At 37.0% G+C, this 20,958-nt stretch overlaps 1 protein-coding gene across 1 annotated transcript; it reads left to right on the top strand.

Moving 5' to 3' along the window:
* The first annotated feature begins 2,327 nt into the window (after positions 1 to 2,327).
* On the top strand, positions 2,328 to 20,460 carry LOC144552101 (phospholipid-transporting ATPase 2-like). The gene is made up of 24 exons (XM_078300204.1): positions 2,328 to 2,487; positions 2,884 to 3,097; positions 4,335 to 4,451; positions 4,654 to 4,746; positions 4,850 to 5,024; positions 5,361 to 5,527; positions 5,751 to 5,855; positions 6,120 to 6,217; positions 6,787 to 6,929; positions 7,294 to 7,390; positions 7,960 to 8,069; positions 8,209 to 8,370; positions 8,617 to 8,771; positions 9,181 to 9,261; positions 9,663 to 9,783; positions 10,384 to 10,490; positions 11,218 to 11,349; positions 11,497 to 11,650; positions 12,280 to 12,397; positions 12,472 to 12,645; positions 13,058 to 13,109; positions 13,477 to 13,604; positions 19,516 to 19,666; positions 19,963 to 20,460. Exons 1-24 carry the CDS (start codon positions 2,366 to 2,368, stop codon positions 20,191 to 20,193), a joined length of 3,207 nt encoding a protein of 1,068 aa, XP_078156330.1. The 5' UTR covers positions 2,328 to 2,365; the 3' UTR covers positions 20,194 to 20,460.
* Positions 20,461 to 20,958: the final 498 nt, after the last annotated feature.

Below are 20,958 nucleotides of genomic sequence, written 5' to 3'. Positions count from 1 at the left end.
AAAAATTTATTGTGACATTTTACTGTGATTGTGTCAGTTATTGTCCCATTAGTTTTTTGTTTTTACATCAAAAGAAGTATTAATTTATGTTTCAAAAGTATTTGTTTGTATCCTATTTTAGTATTTATTTTAAATAAAAAACGACACCTTACTATATATATATATATTTCTGTATATATATATTATAATGTTTATTACTTACGTCCAGTGTCATTCAATCATTTCTGTCAAATGACTTGTTGGCAATTCCAACAAACTCTTTTTTCAAATTTTTTTACCTAATACGTGTCACTTGTCCAATCAGTTTTCGTTTTTCCATCAGTTGTCATATCAGTTTTAATTTATGGTCTCAAAAGTATTTATTTGGATGCCATTTAGTATTTATCTTGAAGGAATAATTGCCTTTAGTATTTATTTGAGTTGTTAATTATTTTCAAGTATTATACTTTGTAGTTATTATATCATAACAGTATTTTTGATTCTGGGCCGCGAAGTTTTGGAATATCCGGTCCATAAAGTTTCGGCCCACGTTGTATAATTTTACATTTGTAACGCCGCAATTTTCGGTTCATAATATTTGTCCATAAGTATTGCTATATTCGGTCAATAATTTGCGGGGACGATATTTGGAATTTAATGAAAAATTTGCGGAGATGGTTAAATGACGTTTCGGGCTTACAGAAATATAGTTCATTGAGTGGAGGTTAATACTTCGAAATGATGGGTAAATACCTTAAAGGTTCATGATAAATATTCAGATATTTGTTAATTATTGTTAGTGGTCCCCGACAGTTAAATGCGGGGTTAATTGCGGGGTTGATTTTGCGGGGTTAATTATCACCGTCCCAAATTATATAGTTAATTTTAATCACACATCGAGATTCATCACACAAAATAAATAATGGAATTACATGATTTTTTTTTTATATCATACTTGTAAAATAGTAAAAGAATCTGTGTTTACTTTCCAAGGTGATTTATTCCTCTGCAATATACCTTTATTTATTTTATTGAGACATGTTCTTTGTGTTTTCAGATAATAAGATAAAAAGTTATTTAATAATACCTTATTTGATAGGAACAAAACATTCTACCAAAAAATAAGATAGATATAAGCATTTTTCATTTATTTTGTTTGTAGGTCTTCAGATCAAAAAGTATCTATTAGGTGTTTAATATAGAGCACATAATATAAAAAGGATATACAGCTGTGCATGTCATTTCGTTTCTAACTAATTTGAAATGTCATACAAAAGTATGTATTTCTATTTATCTAATATTAACTCAGCGTTTTAGAAAAAAAAATTAGTATGCTTTTATTGTTGAAAATATCTTTTGTTTTATTACAGATTTTATAGTAAAAAAATCCCTTCTTTATTACTGGTTAAGTATACTTGTATTACTGTTTGATATTTATTCAATAAATTTTAGATTTATTTAATTTAATTAATTAAAACAAAAACAATAACAACAACCATCAAGCCTTTAGTCTCAAACAAGTTAGGATAGGGCCGGTAGGTTAGAAATGAAATTCAATCATAATCATAAAATAAAGATAAGTAATAATAAAAATAATAAAAATAAAAATAAAAGTGAAAGTGAAAGTAACAGTAATAATATTAATATCAACTATATTTAAAAAAAATAGTGTTTATCATTTATCAACTATATTTTATAAATTTGGAATGTATTTTAATATAAAATACAATAAAATGGGTAAATATGTGAGTTTTTGGAGTTTAGAGGGAAAAATATGTAATTTTAAATTTTAGAGAGGGAAATACGTAATATTGAAGTTTTTGAGGGGTATACGTGAAATTCCCCCTATTTAATTTTACAATTTATATACAAAAATTATATAGTTTATAAAGTAACTAAATGAAGCGAACCGCCGAAGCAGTTGGCATAAAAAATGGAATGATTCCTTTCGTATTCTCTCCAAGTCTCTCGAAGCGCGAACCCCCCAGCGATCGAGAAAGAGAGAGAGAGCGTGTGTATTGTAAATTTGTAATTTCGCTCTCTTCTCTCTTTCCCTTGCCCTGGCTTCTATTTTAGTACTCTCGAGCTCTCGGTTCCCTAGCACTCTGTGTAGTTTGTTGAATTGTTGCTCAACTTTTGCCACTTATAACTGAGCTTAGATTTAAGTTCGTTTCCCTCGAATTTAGTCACGGTTTCGGTTAATTGCACATAATGCGTGTTTAGGAGCACGACAAGCTACTCGCTTCTTTTTCCCGTAAGAGCATTTATCTTATAAATATCTCAGTTCGGATGGTGTTTTTTTAACAATAATAAATAATTTGTTTTTGTTTTTGTTTTGTGAGGGTAAGTAATTGTATATAACAGTGCGCGAACTGATTTTCTGAGAATGAAGCGATTTGTGCGCATCAATGACGATAGCTGCCGGGGGTATTTCTGTGACAATAGGATATCAAATACAAAATATACTCTTCTAAATTTCCTGCCAATGAACTTACGGGAGCAATTCAGGTTCGTAAAAATTCAGGTTCTACATCCCTTTTTGGATCCATACCAATAAATGCACCAAAAACCTGTTTGGCCAAAAGCCTTCCCATTCGGGCTTTCTTTTTTTTCTTTCCATGGTGCCTTTTGGTACTTAAATTGAAGCTTCAGGGAGGGTTGATTACACTACTGATGATTGAATTGAGGCTTCATAAGCGCTTAATTAGGTTAACTGGGGTGTGACTGAATAATTCAGTGAACTGGTATCATTCTAGTCAGTTCTGGACTTCTGGATTGGGCTAAATTTGTTTTACCAATCAAAATTTAATCACAGTATCCACCTCTTGGACTTACATGCTTCATATAAGACAGAGACAGATGAAGTTTTCTACTGTACTAATGCTCATGTTTCCTATCTACCAGGCGGTTTCTTAATCAATACTTCCTACTGATTGCGTGCCTTCAGCTGTGGCCTGAAATAGCTCCCGTAAGTCCCGCAACCGTGTGGGTCCCACTACTTATTATCTTCTCTATTTCAGCCATGAAGGAGGCTTGGGATGATTATTTTAGATACCTTGCTGATAAGAAAGCCAATGAGAGAGAAGTACAGGTTGTGAAGGATGGCATCCTTAAGCAGGCAATCTTTTTCTTTCTTAATTTCCATTTTGGGTTTAAGTTTGCGTGTTACTGTGCAAACAGTATTGGACATTGGGGAAAACCTGTAACTACCCATCCTATTGTTTTTGGATTGCATCACATGGGAGAAAAGAAGGATAGCATGGATATGTTCAGAAAAAATGTGTATATATATATATATATATCTATATATATAGAGTACGGCTAACGCGCTTCCTCTAGCATATGGGCCGAAATGCTTCCGGTGGAAATTTGAAATTTCAAAATCCAAAAAGTCGATCTGAACCGTTAATCTCCTTCTCCATATTAATATCTGCTTGGAGACCAAATTTTACATTTTTCTGAAATTTTTTACTATTTATTAAGCCACTTTGAAAATCGCTGATCCAACGGTGGCTTAACAAAACAGTAAAACCATTGGATCAGCGATTTTCAAAGTGGCTTAATAAATAGTAAAAAATTTCAGAAAAATGTAAAATTTGGTCTCCAAGCAGATATTAATATGGAGAAGAAGATGAACGGTTCAGATCGACTTTTTGCATTTTGAAATTTCAAATTTCCACCGGAAGCATTTCGGCCCATATGCTAGAGGAAGCGCGTTAGCCGTACTATATATATATATATATATATATATATATATATATATATAGTGTGTGTGTGTGTATCTCTATAAATGATAGGCATATGTGATATACCTTTTTCTTTTAGGAAAGATATACCCTGTTTTTCCAGTGTGCATGAGATATTTCTCATTTTGGGGCACACGATATTTATTCTTGAGGTGCCTGCATGAAGAAATCTTTTTCTTATTTTCTTGGTTTTTTTAAATCCCCTGCAAAACTTGAAACTTCTGTTTTACTTGGCGAAACTACAAGTTTAGATATACCCCTATCTGACCTAAGAATATTGCAGTATTCTATTCTGTTTATTCTAATTCCGAGTAAATTACAAATTGCTCCTACTGTCTCAGCATCCTTCCCCCATAAGAAATAAACTTTTTAATGAATGGAGAAGATATATAATTTGTGCTAATTCAAATGATATATGAAGGGAATTATAAAGAATATTTTTTTCAACATTGTGAGATGTTATTGCAATAATTTGAGTTATTTCAAGATATGTCAGAGGTGTTGGAACTGACCTGATTTCCTCACAACTCTGATCTACTATATTGGAATATCAGCATATAAAGTTTTAAATCAATCAGTTCTGAAATATCTGAATATGGTTTGTCACAGATTAAAGCACAGGAGATACGTGTAGGGGATATAGTGTGGCTACAAGAGAATAATGAGGTACCATGCGACCTTGTTCTGCTTGGTACTTCTAATCCACAAGGCATTTGTTATGTTGAGGTAGAATCGTTTCCTTTTCTTTCCCTTGTAATTATATCAAAGGGCATGACTCCACCAGGATGCCAAAGACCTATCAGAAAAGAAATTTAATGTCTTACTTGCTTGTTCCTTTGAATTGGTTTAATATTTAATACTATGTTTAAGACTTAACTCTTATTTGTTGGTTATATGTTTTATACTTCTGTTTCAAAAAAAAATTCAGACTTCTGCTTTGGATGGAGAAACTGACTTAAAAATAAGAACTGTTCCACCCATATGTCTTGGCCTATCCTTAGAACTGCTCCGGAAAATCAGGGTTAGCATATTCTCAACCTTAGTACAATTTTAAATGTATAGTTTTCTATATTTCTCAGCTTCCTTTTTTCTTTTTCTAATGTTATTTACAAATTTTAATACAGGGGGTTATTGAGTGCCCAAATCCTGATAACAACATACTGAGGTTTGATGCAAACATATGCTTGGACCCTCCTTTCATTGAAAGTGATGTTCAGCCTTTAACCATAAATAACACCCTTCTGAAGTTTTCTTACCTTAGAATTACCAACTGGGCATGTGGGGTTGCAGTTTATACAGGTAACTACTCCTGTTATGATGCCATCTCTGTATATGTATGTTTTTTCTCTTTAGTATTCTTTGATGGCTATTGTCATTTCCCTTGACTTGTCGAACATTTCTGGTACTAGTTGATTTGTTTCAAAAATCCTGATTATGCTATTACACCTTGATGGCTCCTCAGTTGTGCATGTATGTCTCAATTTAACCCAAACTACCATTTGTATTGAAATTTAGCACAATCATAAGAATACTTGAATAGTTGAACTGTTAGGACACTGGATCGAGTTTGGCAACCTTGGCCTGTAGTATTGTTCCTGTAAACAATGTGTTGATATTTGCTAACTTTGATTGTAGGTAACGAAACCAAATTGGGGATGAGTAGGGGCAGTCCGGAGCCCAAGCTAACTGCCTTGGATGCAATTATAGACAAGCTTACTGCTGCAATTTTTATATTGCAAATTTTTGTGGTTTTGATTTTGGGTTTTGCTGGCAACATCTGGAATGACACTCAAGCACAGAAGGTAAATCCAAGGTCCCCCTTTTTTTATGCGAGCTGATGTTGTAGCAACCTCTTTGTGTGCAAGCTGTCTATGAGTGTCATGTCACTGAGAATGTACAGATTACATTTGGCCAAGCAATGGCCATATCATTTTATATTATTTGCTTGTCATCATGTATTTGATAACTTGAATGGTGCTTTTTTCTACTCTTGACCTTTTTTTTTCCGTTTCTTATGTTGTCTAGCACTGGTACCTCATGTACCCAAAGGAAGGACCATGGTACAAACTCTTGGTGATCCCTCTTCGATTTGAGCTATTGTGTTCAATCATGATCCCGATTTCTTTGAAGGTTTATGCTCATTTTTTCTTCATGTACTCTGTTCTTCATAATTTAACCTTGCAGTTTTGCTATGTATTGTACATTATGATAATCTCAATCTAGAATAAGGGATTTAGCACCTTCAAAAATAGAATAATGGATTTAGCAGAGACTTTTCAAAAATATTTAGCGGGACTAATCTAAAAAAAAACCCTCTTACAAATAGGATCACGTTTTATGTTTGCTCTATTCTGCATTGAGCTTGATGTTATTTATATATTTTTTCTTTTATAGGTGACTCTTGATTTGGTGAAGAGTGCATATGCTAAGTTTATCGAGTGGGATGATAAAATGTTTGATCAAGAAACTAATACTCCTGCTTATGCGGCTAAGTGAGAAAATCTTTATTATTATTATTATTTATTATTACACTACTACTACTACTACTACTACTACTACTACTACTACTATTGTTCTTTTTGTTCTGTCTTCAATTTTGGCCAGATTTCTCTTTATTTTCCTAGAAGAGCAAGCACTGAACACTTTGGAAGAATATAGTTATAGTTATACCAATACAAAGGAAAATAGTTCAGGATACTTAGTATTATATTTATTTGGTTGAAATTTCCAATTAGGGCCATGTTTTGTCATTTTATTTTCAAAGCAGAGGTCAATTACCATTTTTGAAGAAAGATAAATCATTTCTTATTTGCTTTTTTACATATTATTCAACATTGTCTTGCATAGTTTCCGGTTGTTAGAGAACTAAATCAAAAGAACATAAGCTTTACGACCACTTTATGTAGATGAAAATTATGAATCAAGTTAAACAGTGACCTGCATGATTAAATGTAGAATATTCTGTATGAGGGTTCTTTTGTTTTGTATCAAACCTTTCATTGGAATAAAAAATGATTTTGCTTATTGGTAAGTTCTAGAGATAACGAATGGTCTCTTTCAGCTCGGCTATCAGTGAGGATCTGGGGCAAGTTGAATATGTTCTGACTGACAAAACCGGGACTTTGACCGAGAATAAAATGACCTTTAGAAAATGCTTTATAAATGGAACATTTTATGGCAACCAGAGTGGAGATGCGTTGAAAGGTTACCTCTCTCTCTCTGCTATTTGGAATGTTTAATTGGGGTCTAACAACGTTTCTCAAAAAAACACAGAACTAAGAAGGTACTTAATCTTAAATTTGTTGCAGAAGCTGCAAACTTCAATAGAAAAACAAAAATATGCTCATCTGTAAATTCAATTAAAAACTGTTGCAGTATGAGATTTTTTTTCTCTGGTAGTTGCAATATGAAAACTTAGATTTTGTTTTTCTGTTACAAGCATAAAACTTATCTTTGAAACATCTTGATCTTTGGATACTAACCATATTTCTGCATTAATGTATGTTTGGGTAAAAGTTCTAGTAAAGTATTCTGATAACTTTTACCAGTGATCATTTCATCTTTCTAGATGTTGAGCTGCTTAATGCTGTGAGTACAAGTGATCCTTATGTCATCAGATTTCTGACTGCTATGGCTCTCTGCAATACTGTTATGCCTATCAAAAGGCAAGTCCTAGTTGCAGAACTTTTGTTACTGGATACTTAATAAATGGAACTTATGTCTTCGTGATGCAAATATGTGTGGTCTTTTTCCCAAGGAGTAACATGCTCTATCGTGATGCTGTTACCAGTCAGATCAACTAGGCCAACTGCTATTCTTGTTCATTTCCTTTTTTAATTTTTAAAAAGGGGCGTGGTTGTCTGATTTTTAATTGTACAACTGAGGATATAAATTGGATACCTAAATTGCTGGTTAGCTGTCCTTAATGGCTAAAATGGGTTAGTTGAGGTTTAAATTTGAATTATAACATGACTGTAGAAGACTCCATTTGTATTTGCTGCCTCATTTGGAAACAAGTTGCCCTGAATGTTCCTTTGTAAACAAGTTGCCCTTAATTGGAATGAGAATGCCCATAAGGCTTAATTTTCAGGCAGCTTCTGCCATGAATTCTCAAAAAAAAAAAAAAAAAAGGAGAGAGAGAATGCCCATAAGGCCTAAAATTACTTTTTGTCCTACTACATTTTATATTTTAAAAGCTTGATTCACATTTTCTGTCCTTTTCTATGTTTTTTAGTGGCAATGGAGAAATTGTGTATAAGGCACAGTCACAAGATGAGGAAGCCTTAGTACACGCGGCTGCTCAGTTGCATATGGCTCTTATCAGCAAGAATTTTAGTATAGCTGGTATATGACCACTTCAGCAGTTTTTTTCAACTCTTTGCTTTTTGATACAATTGCTTCTGAATATATTGTTAAATTTGCTTTTTTTTTAACTCTTAATTTGTGCTCTGTTTTTTTGGTTAAATTATGTACACATCTGCAGTACTCAATTTTTGGGATGACAATATCCAATATGAGATATTGGATGTGTTGGAGTTTACATCTGATAGAAAGAAAATGTCAGTCGTAGTGAAGAACTGTAGGAGTGGAGATATTATGCTCCTGTCGAAGGGAGCGGATGAAGCTATTCTTCCTTCTTTTTCTGGTACTTTTTTTTTCAATGTTTATCTTCCGTGTGCTTATTGTTGTACAAAAGAGAATAGTAAACAAAATTCTTCTTAAACTACTGATATTTATCATATCCTATTCAGGCTCTTGGTCAAATTTTAGAATGGTTCCTTCTTGATTTATTTAATTTCAAAAGAATGACAAATAAGAAAGTTAAGAGATCCATGGTGCATCCTTTTGAAGAATTCCTTGAACTGCTAAGGATTCTTTGTCTATATTTCAGGACAAAAAACAAGAGCATATGCTGATGCAGTAGAGCATTATTCACATCATGGGTTGCGAACTCTATGCATCGCTTATCGAGCATTACAAGAAGAAGAATATAAAAGTTGGTCTCAAATGTATAAAGAAGCTAGTTGTTCTCTGGTTGATCGAGAGGTACATTTCTCTGAAAAAGTGTCAGGTATCCCTGCCAAACCCTAGGTTTCGTGTAGAATTACCATCTACATAGAAAGTACACGTGTACAGAGAACAGTCACTAAAGTTTCGTTCATGACTTGTCCTGCTTGGAAGATACATATCCTATATGCCCTTTTAAAATATACACGTGCAGTGACCTAAATTCCTTGTTTTATCTTAGTTTTTTTTTTCTGACCTCAAGAATAGTCAGTAAGGTCACCAGCAGCTGCTTTCCGAACAACAATGGTTTATCTTATGACTGATGCAAGAAAAGTCTGTGCGCCAAGAAAGGGCATTTTGGTTATTATAGGATCCATTTTTTAGCAAATATTGTTATGCGGAAAATTGCAAAAATCTAACAGTATATACTTTTTTTTTGTGGTAAAAGAGGAAAGTTGCTGAGGTTTGCAGAAGGTTAGAGCGTGACCTTGAAATCCTTGGAGTTGCAGCAATTGAGGACCGCCTCCAGGTACAGATATTCTTCTGTCATTTGTTTGGAAATAAGCATGAATGAGGATTGAAAGATATTTAGTCCCTACCCTATTCAAGTGGTGGAGAATTCCAATGACTATTATGGCCCAACCTGTGCCAAAGAATGCTTCCATGTCATTGTAGTTGGCTGATCTGGTTACTGTTCACAGCCAATTTTCAACACCTGCCATCAGAAAGGTTTTGATTTATAAAAATCAAACTGGGTCATATAATGTATCATCATTACATTTTTTTATTTAATTCTTTTCTTTTAAAACCAAACTTTGTATTTACATTATAATTGTACCATCATTTGGGTCTATCATATGATTTTCTTTTGGAGATTATGTATCAGATGTGCCCTTCAAGATCTGATGTGCTATCATGCTTCCTTCGTAGGATGGTGTTCCAAAAACAATAAGTACACTAAGAAAAGCAGGAATTAAAATATGGATGCTAACGGGTGATAAGCAAAATACAGCGGTCCAAATTGCTCTTCTTAGCAATTTAATTGCTCCAGGTACATCACATCAAAGACGTAGTCGAGTTCTATATCGGTCATTGTATCTTTCATTCAATTGGCATGATTGGTTCCTTATTTGACATAACTCTGTTGATTAGTATAGCTCCCAGGGCACTTAGTAGTTGCTGTGAATGTACCAAATTTAAGGTTCTCAGGGTATTGGTAGGCGGTATGGTACAATGTTACTATGGCCCTTAGGGTGACTTGAGGGTGCATTGTGCCAAATTGAAGGTCAACAATTTGGGTCCAGTGGAGGAATAATTCGTGTTTTGGTGTTTTGAGTTTGGGTGTGTTGTGCAATCAAGAGATTGAGGATTAGTTGCATACATATGGGATGGGGGAACACCATTGCATTCTCATTCTTGACACAAGTTTTAGGTGAAAGATTGTAATTTTCTGTTTACTGTTTGTATATCCTTGAAGCCTAATGGTAACATGAGATCTATTCCATGTATTTACAAGTTGACCATATTGTGCGTGGTATAAATATTGCACCTTTGCATTTAATTTACTATAGGAAATTTTGTAAGATAAATAGATAATTCTGTGTTCTGATCTTTTTAATTATGTTTTCAATTATTCTTGTACTTTCATTAGAACCAAAAGGGGAGATATTGTATATAAATGGAAAAACAGATGAAGATGTGGTCTTAAGCCTAGACAGAGCATTGCGAATAATGAGAATAACGGCAAGAGAAAACAAGGTACTTGACAAATTACATGTCCTTGGAATTGGACCTTTGTACCGGAGATTGTAATATACTAATATTGACCAATTTTATGGTCTTTGCTTTACTTTTTTCCTGAGTTGTTTTGGTGTGTCCTGAAACAATCTAAATTAAAAGTTAGATGATTATTCAAATGAATTCTAATTGCAAAATTAGGGCCTCTTTTTTCTATTTATTTTAAGTTGGCACCTTGGTGAGAATTAATATAAATATTGACATCAAAATTATTTGTATACCTGACAATCAACAAAATGCTTATGAAAATAAAAAAGCTAATTGCAGATATATTCTCTGTAGAAGGCTGTATATCAGATTACGTTTAATTTGTTTGGTCATCCAATGAGCAATTGGTAAATAAACAGTTCAACTGGCACTTGATCTATGACCAAACAATTCTCAAATTGCACCAAATTTTATACACAGCCTATCTAAACTATAGAGAACATAAGTACATTGCAGTCCGCATCAGTCTGCTATTAACTGAGGCTAAATTTTCATACATAACCGTTACTTGTCAATATATCCCTTCCTTTAACTGTAATATAATTGAAGTCCGCATCAGTCTGCTGTTAATTGAGGCTGAATTAGGCTGCATTTCCTTTCACTATTTGGGTTTACGTAGGTCAAACATTGTGGCTTGTGTTCCTCTGTATTGAGATAGGACCAATCCTGAAAAGCTTTATTATACAAAATGAAACAACAGGAGATGACATTTGTGGTGGATGGGAGGGCACTTGATATAATCGTCGAGAAGAACAAAGACACTTTCACTGAGCTTGCTGCTCTCTCTAAAACAGCAATATGTTGCCGCATGTCGCCTTCCCAGAAAGCGCAGGTTCACACTGATGGCCTTTTATACTTCGGAGGAATTTAATTCTAGACTATGCTTACATCATCTACATTTAACTAAAGTAATTTCTTACGGTGAAGTTTTGGTCACAATGTCAGTCACCCTGATTATTCCCTTTTTCAATGTTTGTAGCTCGTTGGACTCCTAAAATCATGCCACTTCCGTACACTAGCAATTGGAGATGGTGGAAATGATGTTAGAATGATACAACAAGCTCATGTAGGTATAGGAATCAGTGGTAGGGAAGGGCTTCAAGCTGCTCGAGCTGCTGATTACAGCATTGCAAGTAAGTTACACTAATCATAATTTGATTTTGTTATTATTTTATTTTGGTATTTAGCATGAACACCAACCAATCTTTATCATTTTGTCAGCATGTTTTCATGTTTATTTAAAAATAGAGCTTGCGGAAGATGCGGACTAACATGAGTTAAAATGAAACATAATTTCTTTAATTGAGGCAAATTTTGGTTAAATTAAATGTTACTTGTGGTTGAATTGCATAATTGAGGGTTGAATGAAGCTCAGTGAGCCTTAGTTTGTTGTTAGCTTCAAAATTGGGACACCACCAATACCATATCATATGGAGACTATTTCGGTAAGAGCCAGTATGGGAAGTACTGACCAAAATATTTGGCAGCACATCCAAACATTACATATCCTTGACACTGATAGAGAAGTTGATAGTAGTGAGTTAGCTTCTTTGGCAAAGGGAGATGGAATTAATGTCTTTGCAAAAAGAAACTTTTGGACATGAGAATATTCTGGTTGAACCCCTAAGCGCTTACTGACAGTCTGACAGATTGAGGATGGTGTTTTATCTTTACATGAAAACATACAGAGCCGTTGTAAACTTTCTCCATTATACTTAATTAATTTTAACAGTTCTTTAACACCTTGTTGATTGTTTTGTAGAGTTCAAGTTCCTTGAAAGATTGATTCTTGTTCACGGGAGATACTCGTACTGCCGCACAGCCTTTATTGCCCAGTATATCGTCTACAAGTCATTGCTAATTAGCTTTATACAAATACTGTGAGTCCCCCTCCTCTGTCCTGTATACAGTCTTTGTTTGTAAAGCACCGCTTAGGTACACCTTTTTCTTGCAGTTTTTCAGGCTCCTCGGGTCTTTCTGGGACAAGCCTGCTCAACTCCATTAGCTTGATGGCATATAGTGTTTTATATACAAGCATCCCTGCTTTTGGTAGTGTTCTTGATAAAGATCTCTCAGAGGACACTGTCATGCACCATCCACATATTTTCTATTTTAGCCAAGCTGGAAGGTGAAATACATAGATTTGTCTTTCAGGAAAGCTAAATGATTGGTTGTTTATGATAAGCAGAAGTAATAAAAATTATACAGAACAAATAATAGGCCTTCCAAGAGTTGGGAAACATTTTCTATACCTATCCTTTCACAAGTCCTTCAATTAATTATCTGGTATACCTTTACATCTCACTCTTTTGACACTAAAAACAATGGGGACGGAGGCAATTTTCAAAATTTTGAAGAAAATAGTGAATGAAGATGGGAAAAAAAAAAATCTGGGGATGATGTTTAGTGGTTTTACCACAAAAATGATCCCTCGTTATGTTGGAAACTGGCTTTGTTACTTGCTACCAAACAAATATTTTTTTTCTTTTTAGTAGATGCATATGCAGTTCCCCTAAATGAAACTTTTATCATGATTTCAGGTTTTTGAACCCGAGTACTTGTGCTGAATGGTTTGGCCGGTCACTCTACCATGTAGGTTCATTTGTTTCTCTGAGAAGTATGGAAAGATGTCCTAATTTTAAGCAGTTCTGAAAAAAAATTACTTTTTCCTTAATTGCAGTCAACTGCATTATTTAAGAAATTTCAAAAAGGTCCTCCAGAAGTTAAAATCATTAACTTTTGACCAAAAGATGAGATAAATGCAATAACAAAAATGACTGCTACTAAAATGCTTATCTTATATTTTTTTTTTCATCAAGCCTTAAAGAAAAGATTCATCATGCTTTTTCATATATCTTTTTTTTTTCTTGATTTGCATCAACGAGTAGGATTAGAATGAAGCTTCCTAATTGTAGCTTATTAGTGACTGGAAATTTTCTTCTGCTATGTCATTTTTCAGGCACTTGTGACATATGTAATAGCTGTTTGTTCTTATTGTGACAAAACATGTGATATGGAAGAACTTGCTATGGTAGCACTTTCTGGCTGTATTTTGTTACAGACCTTTGTTATTACCCTGGACACCAAGTAAGTCCTATCCTTTTATCTACTGGATAAGCCTTCATCAACGAATAGTTAACAAAGGTGTTGAATATTGTATAGTTAGATAAGGGTATTTAGGTAAAAGTGTGAATATAATAGTTATAGGGACTAAAGTGTAAGATTGTGTGTGTATATGTAGACAGACCTAAATCAATGAAAACTTCTAACAGTTTAGAAATCACCGTAACCTTTATGGTATCAGAGCGGGAGTCCGTCGCGTGAGCGTGAGCATCCGCCGCCGCCGCCGTGGTCCGCTAGTTTCCGCACGCCCAGCGCGGGTCGTGTCTCCAGTGCGAGTCGCTGTCGCCGCGTCCGCTAGTTACAGCGTGAGTCGCTGTCTGCAGCTCCAGCGCGAGTCACTGTCTTCGCGTTCGCAGCTCCAGTGCGATTTCCTCTTACTCATCTGAGCGTGAGTAAAGAGTGTGAGTGAAGGTTCGTGTGAGTCTGTTTCCCCTTCTCGTTAGCGTGAGCCATTTTGATCCGTTTCCCTTTCTCGTTAGTGTGCCGTTACTCTCAGCCCTAAAAAAAAAAATAAAAAAATAAAAAATTAAATTAAAAAAAAAAATGGCAGAAGACAGCAGACACTTCTCTAAACCGTCTCAGGTCATCTCAGTGAGATTGATTGGGGCTGAGAACTATCTGTTGTGGTCAAGGCAAATGCTTATGCATTTGAAGGGTCAGAGACTAACCGGGTATGTTACCGGTACAGCAAAGAAACCCGTAGCTGTGGGAGAGGAGAAGATAGAGGAAAAACCTGAGTTTCAGAAGTGGGAGGCAGACGATGGGCAAGTTATGTCGTGGCTGGTGAATTCGATGGAGGTGAGACTGCAAAATCAGTTTATGTCAGGCAGTCTGGTACAGGGAGCAGGCAGATCTATCACCTCAAAAGGGCTGGTGAATTCGACAGGTGTGGGATCAGGCAGCAGAGATGTATTCTCAAAAGGGTAATCATGGGCAGATCTATCACCTCCAGTCTAAGTCAGACAGTCTGGTACAGGGAGAAATGGGTGTGACTGAGTATTTCTCATAATTGAATAATATGTGGGAGCAAATGGATTTCTTTGATCCTTTGGCGATGACATGTTCAGCAGATGCACTAGCCTTCACAAACTGGTTGGAGAAAAGAAGGACCTTTCGCTTCCTTGCTGGCCTCAACACTGAGTTCGAGTAGATCCGACAGAGTCTCTGGCAGAGGAATCCTCTACCTGCTCTTCGTGATGCCTTTGCAGTAGCAGTTCAAGAGGAAAGCAGGAGGAAGGCAATGGTATCTTTGCCAGTGCAGGAGGGTTCGGCTATGTTCAGCCGGCCACACAGTATCCTCCCAGGGTGACAAAGTCTATGATCATTGCCACAGGAAGAATCACACTCGAGAGACTTGCTGGGATTTACACGGAAGACCAGCTAGAGGTCGAGGTCGTGATGGTGACCATGGCAGAGGACAAGGTAGAAGTCGTGGACCAGGACGTGGTGGAGGATACCAAAAGGCGCATATGGCTGACATCACTAGTACACCAGGATCAGGCACTAATGATATGGTGACTCAACTGGTGACTCAGCTTGCAGCTCGGTTCTTGTCCACTACCCCAGCTAGCAGTGCCTCGTCCACTGCTGCTCCATCTGGGGCTGACGGTTACACTCTCTCCTCTCTTCTTACCACTGTAGTTAGACCTGTTGGCACTGTTATAAAAGCCCTAATAGCCGAGTCTAGTCCTGAACGATCCTGGATCGTAGACTCTGGGGCATCTAAGCACATGACCCCTGACCCTACAATGTTCAAAACCTATAAGTCTATGTCTGGGAGAGAAAAGGTACAAACAGCCGATGGCTCACTTTGTTCGATTGCAGGAGTTGGGGATGTAACATGTACTCCAGATCTCCAGCTATCGTCGGTCTTTCATGTTCCTAACTTCACCAATAACCTCCTATCAGTTAGTCAACTGGTGGATGATCTTAACTGTGTTGTTTCTCTGTCTCCTACCCATGTTGTGTTGCAGGAGCTGAAGACAGGAAGAGTGATTGGTATTGGCAAGAGGAGTGAAGGCTTGTACCGACTCAAGCAAGGAGGGGAGGTTTTGGATCCACGAGCCTGTTTGGCAGAGACTCCAGAATTGGAGATGGTTTTGCTACATAGCCGTTTAGGGCATATATCTTTTACTGTGCTTGGCAGGTTGTATCCCAAGTTGTACTCTAAGTGTAGCAAGACTAAACTAGTATGTGATGCGTGTGAGTTTGCTAAGCACACAAGAACAATGTATCCCTCTTTTGGTAATAGAAGTTTTTCTTGCTTTGATATTGTTCATTCTGATGTTTGGGGGCCCTCGAGAATTACTGCTTTATCTGGTTCAAGGTGGTTTGTCACCTTTATTGATTGTTATAGCCGAATGACTTGGCTGTACCTGTTGAAGAGTAAAGAGGGAGTTTTGGAGTGTTTCAAGACTTTTCACAAGATGGTGGAAACCCAATTTGAGAAGAAAGTGAAGGTGTTACGCTCAGATAATGGCACAGAATACACCAACAGGGCAATGCAAGACTTCTTGCGAGGTAATGGTATTATACATCAAACTACATGTGTGAATACACCTGAACAAAATGGTGTTGCAGAAAGGAAGAACAGGCACATCTTGGAAGTGACAAGGTGCCTTCTCTTTGCCATGAATGTTCCGAGGTACCTTTGGGGAGAAGCAGCGCAGACTGCTACATATTTGATCAACAGAATGCCTTTGAGAGCGGTGGACTTCAGTACACCACTTGAAATGCTCACAGGGACCACCTCATTTAAGATACCTCCCAAAAAGTTTGGTTGTGTGGGTTTTGTTCATAACACAACTCCAGGTATTAGTAAACTTGATGCGAAGGCCCACAAATGTGTATTTGTTGGGTACTCCAGTGGAAAAAAGGGGTATAAATGTTATGACCCTGTCAAAAAGAGGATGCTGGAAAGCATGGATGTGACATTCCGAGAAACAGAACCCTATTTTACTCTCTCCGATGCACAATCCAATACATCTTCAGTCCCATTTCATGATCTTCTTGAGGTGGTCGTCACCCATTCCTCAGACCGAGTTGGTCGAGAGGGGGAGAGTAAGGAATCTGACAACAGTATAGCCAATGGTACTACGATCGGCCTGAGTCCAACAGAGACAGATCTGGACTCAAGCATGAACCAAAGCCTACCACCTCCTAATAGGCAGATCAACAAGGTTTACACTCGAAAACCTCGTCATGAGAACGTTGAGCAACCTCCGGTCCAAGGTCAATACCAATTACTTGCTCCTGTCGACGGCTCGCCCACACCAGAACCTTCAGGTAACTCAGAGTTACCCTCAGGTACTCCTCTTTTCTCTGATCTCGATCTTCCTATTGCATTGCGCAAAGGAGCTCGGTCAACTGTCCTAAAGAAAGGGGAAGATGCCTCAACATCACATCCTATCTCTCACTATGTCTAATTTGAGACACTTTCCCCGACTTACAAAGCCTTTGTAACCTCTTTACACTCTAACTCTGTTCCATGTGATTGGAGGAAAGCAATGCAGGACCCAAAGTGGAAGAAGGCAATGTTCGAGGAGATGAGAGCATTAGTCAAGAATGACACCTGGGATATGGTCCCTAGACCGTCCAACAAGAACACTGTAGGATGCAAGTGGGTATACTCGACAAAATATACTCCAGAGGGAAATGTGGACAGATTCAAGGCCAGATTGGTGGCGAAGGGCTACACACAGACATATGGTGTGGATTATGAGGAGACCTTTACTCCAGTGGCTAAAATGAATACTGTTAGAACCCTCATCTCGTGTGCGGTAAACTTTGGGTGGGATTTGTGTCAGCTGGATGTTAAAAATGCATTTCTTCATGGTGACCTAAAGGAAGAGGTATATATGGAGATCCCACCTGGTTTTGACAATGAACAACTGAAGGGTAAAGTGTGTCGTCTGAAGCGCTCCCTGTACGGGTTGAAACAGTCACCACGAGCCTGGTTTGACAGGTTTTCTATGGCAATGAAGAAACTAGGCTATCAGCAAAGCAGTGCTGATCACACTATGTTCATCCAAAGGAAAGGAAAGAAGATTTGCATTCTGGTTGTGTATGTGGATGATATAGTATTAACAGGTAATGATCCTGTTGAGATGAAGAGGCTTAAGGCCAGCTTAGCCACAGAGTTTGAGATGAAAGACCTGGGTGAATTGCGCTACTTTCTAGGCATTGAGGTTGCTCGTTCAACAAAAGGGGTAGTTCTCTCACAGCAAAAGTATGTTCTAGATCTGCTGAGAGACACTAGGATGCTTGGGTGTCGACCTGTCAATACACCCATAGACCCTAATAATAAGCTGAAGGGAGAAATAGGTGATCAAGTAGATAGAGGACAGTATCAGCGCCTAGTAGGCAGACTAATCTACTTGGCACATACTCGACCCGACATTGCATACGCTGTGAGCGTAGTGAGCAGATATATGCACGACCCTAGAGTTCCACATCATGAGGCCGTGTATCAGATCCTGAGGTATCTCAAGAGTTGTCCAGGAAAAGGTGTGCTATTCAGTAAGAATGGGCACACTAGGATTGAAGTATATACAGATGCCAATTGGGCAGGGTGTTTTGATGATAGGAAGTCAACTTCAGGCTACTGTTCATTTGTTGGGGGTAATATGGTTTCTTGGCGAAGCAAGAAGCAGAATGTGGTAGCAAGGTCCACTGCAGAGGCTGAGTATAGAGCTATGGCCCAAGGTGTGAGTGAAGGGTTGTGGTTACGAAGATTGTTATCGGAGTTGGGGTTGTTGGAGAACAAACCCATAATGTTGTACTGTGACAACAAGGCGGCTATAAACATAGCAAACAACCCAGTACAACATGATAGAACTAAACATGTGGAGATTGACCGACACTTTATCAAGGATAAACTTGACGAGAGCATTATATGTATGCCTTTCGTTCGAACCAAGGAGCAAATCGCTGATATCTTCACAAAAGGGTTGAGTGTCACGGACTTCTCCAATGTAATAGGCAAGATGAGCATGATCAATATCTATGCATCATCTTGAGGGGGAGTGTTGAATATTATATAGTTAGATAAGGGTATTTAGGTAAAAGTGTGAATATAATAGTTATAGGGACTAAAGTGTAAGATTGTTTGTGTATATGTAGACAGACCTAAATCAATGAAAACTTCTAACAGTTTAGAAATCACCGTAACCTTTAAAAGGCAAAATAATTTGTTGCAACTAGGGGTGGGAAAACTTCAGGTCAGATCAAGAATATTCTACTATCATCCTTTTATGGGTCAGACCCAACCGGCTACAGTGTTGAGATTTCCCAACCCACATCTGGCTTATCAGGTCATGGGTCAACCCGGTGTGATCAATATTGACTTAAAATATATATGTATTAAATGAGGTCAGTCCAGTTGGTTTGGTGTCCTGGCTTCCTAGCAAGAGTATGAAATTAATTTCAGCACCATAGCCTTGTCAGCCTTTTATCATCTCATGCTGACCAGAGAAGGGTGAACTCATATCTGATCCACTAACCCATCTTACCAATGTTGCATAGGATAAGGTCAGGTCGGGTTGACCCTTGGGTCGGGGTCATGATTATCAACCCTAATTGAACCTGTTATCTTCATTCTTAATAGAAGTATTTTTTACCACTTGAGAGTGGAAGTACTCTTTAGTGCCAATTACTCTGTACAGCTAACAGTTAAGAGATCAAAATTCAAGACACGAGTTCTACTGCTCACTGATAGCAGTATTAGCTAGACTGAGTGGGCATACTGGTTCCTTTTTTCCCCAAATTGTAGGATATTGTGGTTTTCACTTGTGTTATAATACCTCTCAACCTTTGGAACTTTTACTGTACAAATTCTTATCATAGACCTTGTAATTTACCATCTTCTTTGCTGCAGTGATTTCACTATGATACAAATTCTTGCCATTTGGGGAAATTTTGTGGCATTCTATGTCATAAATCTTGCAATAAGTTTGATACCATCCACTGGCATGTACATGATAATCCACCGGCTATGTAAACAGCCGTCATACTGGATGACTATTCTTGTAAGTATTATATCTTCTGTTTAGTTTTATATATGACTGCAACTGCAAGTCTCTAAAGTCCAAGATCCAAATCAGCCAGTGCTTTACTTTTACTGGTCAAGGAACTTATGTGGTCAGCCAGTTGTCACATTTATGGGACTCAGTTTGAATTTAAACACATTGATCTCAGTAAGGGTCTCTGTACTTTGATTGTACTTTATTTAGGCCCATTTTGGCCCCTGATGTTCAATTGAGGCCCAATAGGATAAAATGTCGAGTTCCTTTTTTTTTCACACTAATATTTTCCCCCTCTTAAGCTGATGGTGGCTGCAGGGACAGGTCCACTTTTGGCAATCAAGTACTTCCGTTACAAATACAAACCCAGTACCATGCATGTGCTTCAGCAGATGGAGAGATCTCATTGTGAACCCTTTACAGTGACAAATATTGAGTCTCAGCCATACCAACCATTGCTTTATGATTTGCAAGTTGCTACAGAATCAACAGGATTATCGTCCTTTGATCCTCACACTAAATTACAAAGATAATTGAGCGTTTCATTTTTGTAATTTCTCCTTGATTTCAGGCATTGTACAGTCTTCATTGCATAGAGCTTAATAGTTAGTCTCTAGTCTCGACAGGTTATAGGATCCAGCAGTCCAGCATTTAGGGCCTTCTCTAAACAAGGCAGTAAAGAAAGAATTAGCAAAAACATCTTGCATCTTGATTGTTTACAAGTACCAATACCAAAAAGAAAAGAAATAAAATAAAAAGGCAATTTGAATTTGAGAGCCAATTTTTTTTTAAACTGTTCACTTTATGTTTGCCCCCTTATCTTTATTTTTAGTTGTTCACTTTATGGTTGGCAGTCATCTTTATTATCGCGCCAGCGACCCACGCCGTTTCCCTGCACCTTATTCATGGATCCTTTCTCTCTCTTCTCTAGTTAAGGGCGTGTTCGGATGTCACGGGATTATTGAATGGGAATGAGAATGAGAATGAGAATTTACTTTTGAAAACGTGGGAACCCATGGGTACGGAATGCACGGGATTAATTATGGGAATATGAAAAAATGAGTGTTCGTTTGTATCATGAGATTAATTGTGGGAAATTTTTATTTATTTTAAAATATCTATATTTATTTAATTGTTTTAGTTTACTTTAGTTATAAATAATTTTTTTTATTTAATTATTGTTTTTGAATAGTATAGCGTTACGTTATGTATTGATTTTAACCAATTAAGTTAAAGTTAGTTTAATATAAAATTACAATGAAAAAAAAAAAACTGTCGTGCCACCATCTATTTATTCA

The sequence above is a fragment of the Carex rostrata genome, chromosome 3 (assembly GCF_964058835.1).
Source record: "Carex rostrata chromosome 3, lpCarRost1.2, whole genome shotgun sequence".
In the NCBI taxonomy this organism is placed as follows: Eukaryota; Viridiplantae; Streptophyta; class Magnoliopsida; order Poales; family Cyperaceae; genus Carex; species Carex rostrata.
This window is presented reverse-complemented; position numbering and strand designations above follow the sequence as displayed.

Coding starts and splice junctions, on each gene's coding strand:
- LOC144552101 (XM_078300204.1), top strand. CDS start 2,366: ATGAAGCGATTTGTGCGCATCAATGACGATAGCTGCCGGGGGTATTTC. Junction 2,488..2,883: donor AACTTACGGGAGCAATTCAG/GTTCGTAAAAAT, acceptor CCTATCTACCAG/GCGGTTTCTTAATCAATACT. Junction 6,218..6,786: donor ACTCCTGCTTATGCGGCTAA/GTGAGAAAATCT, acceptor GGTCTCTTTCAG/CTCGGCTATCAGTGAGGATC.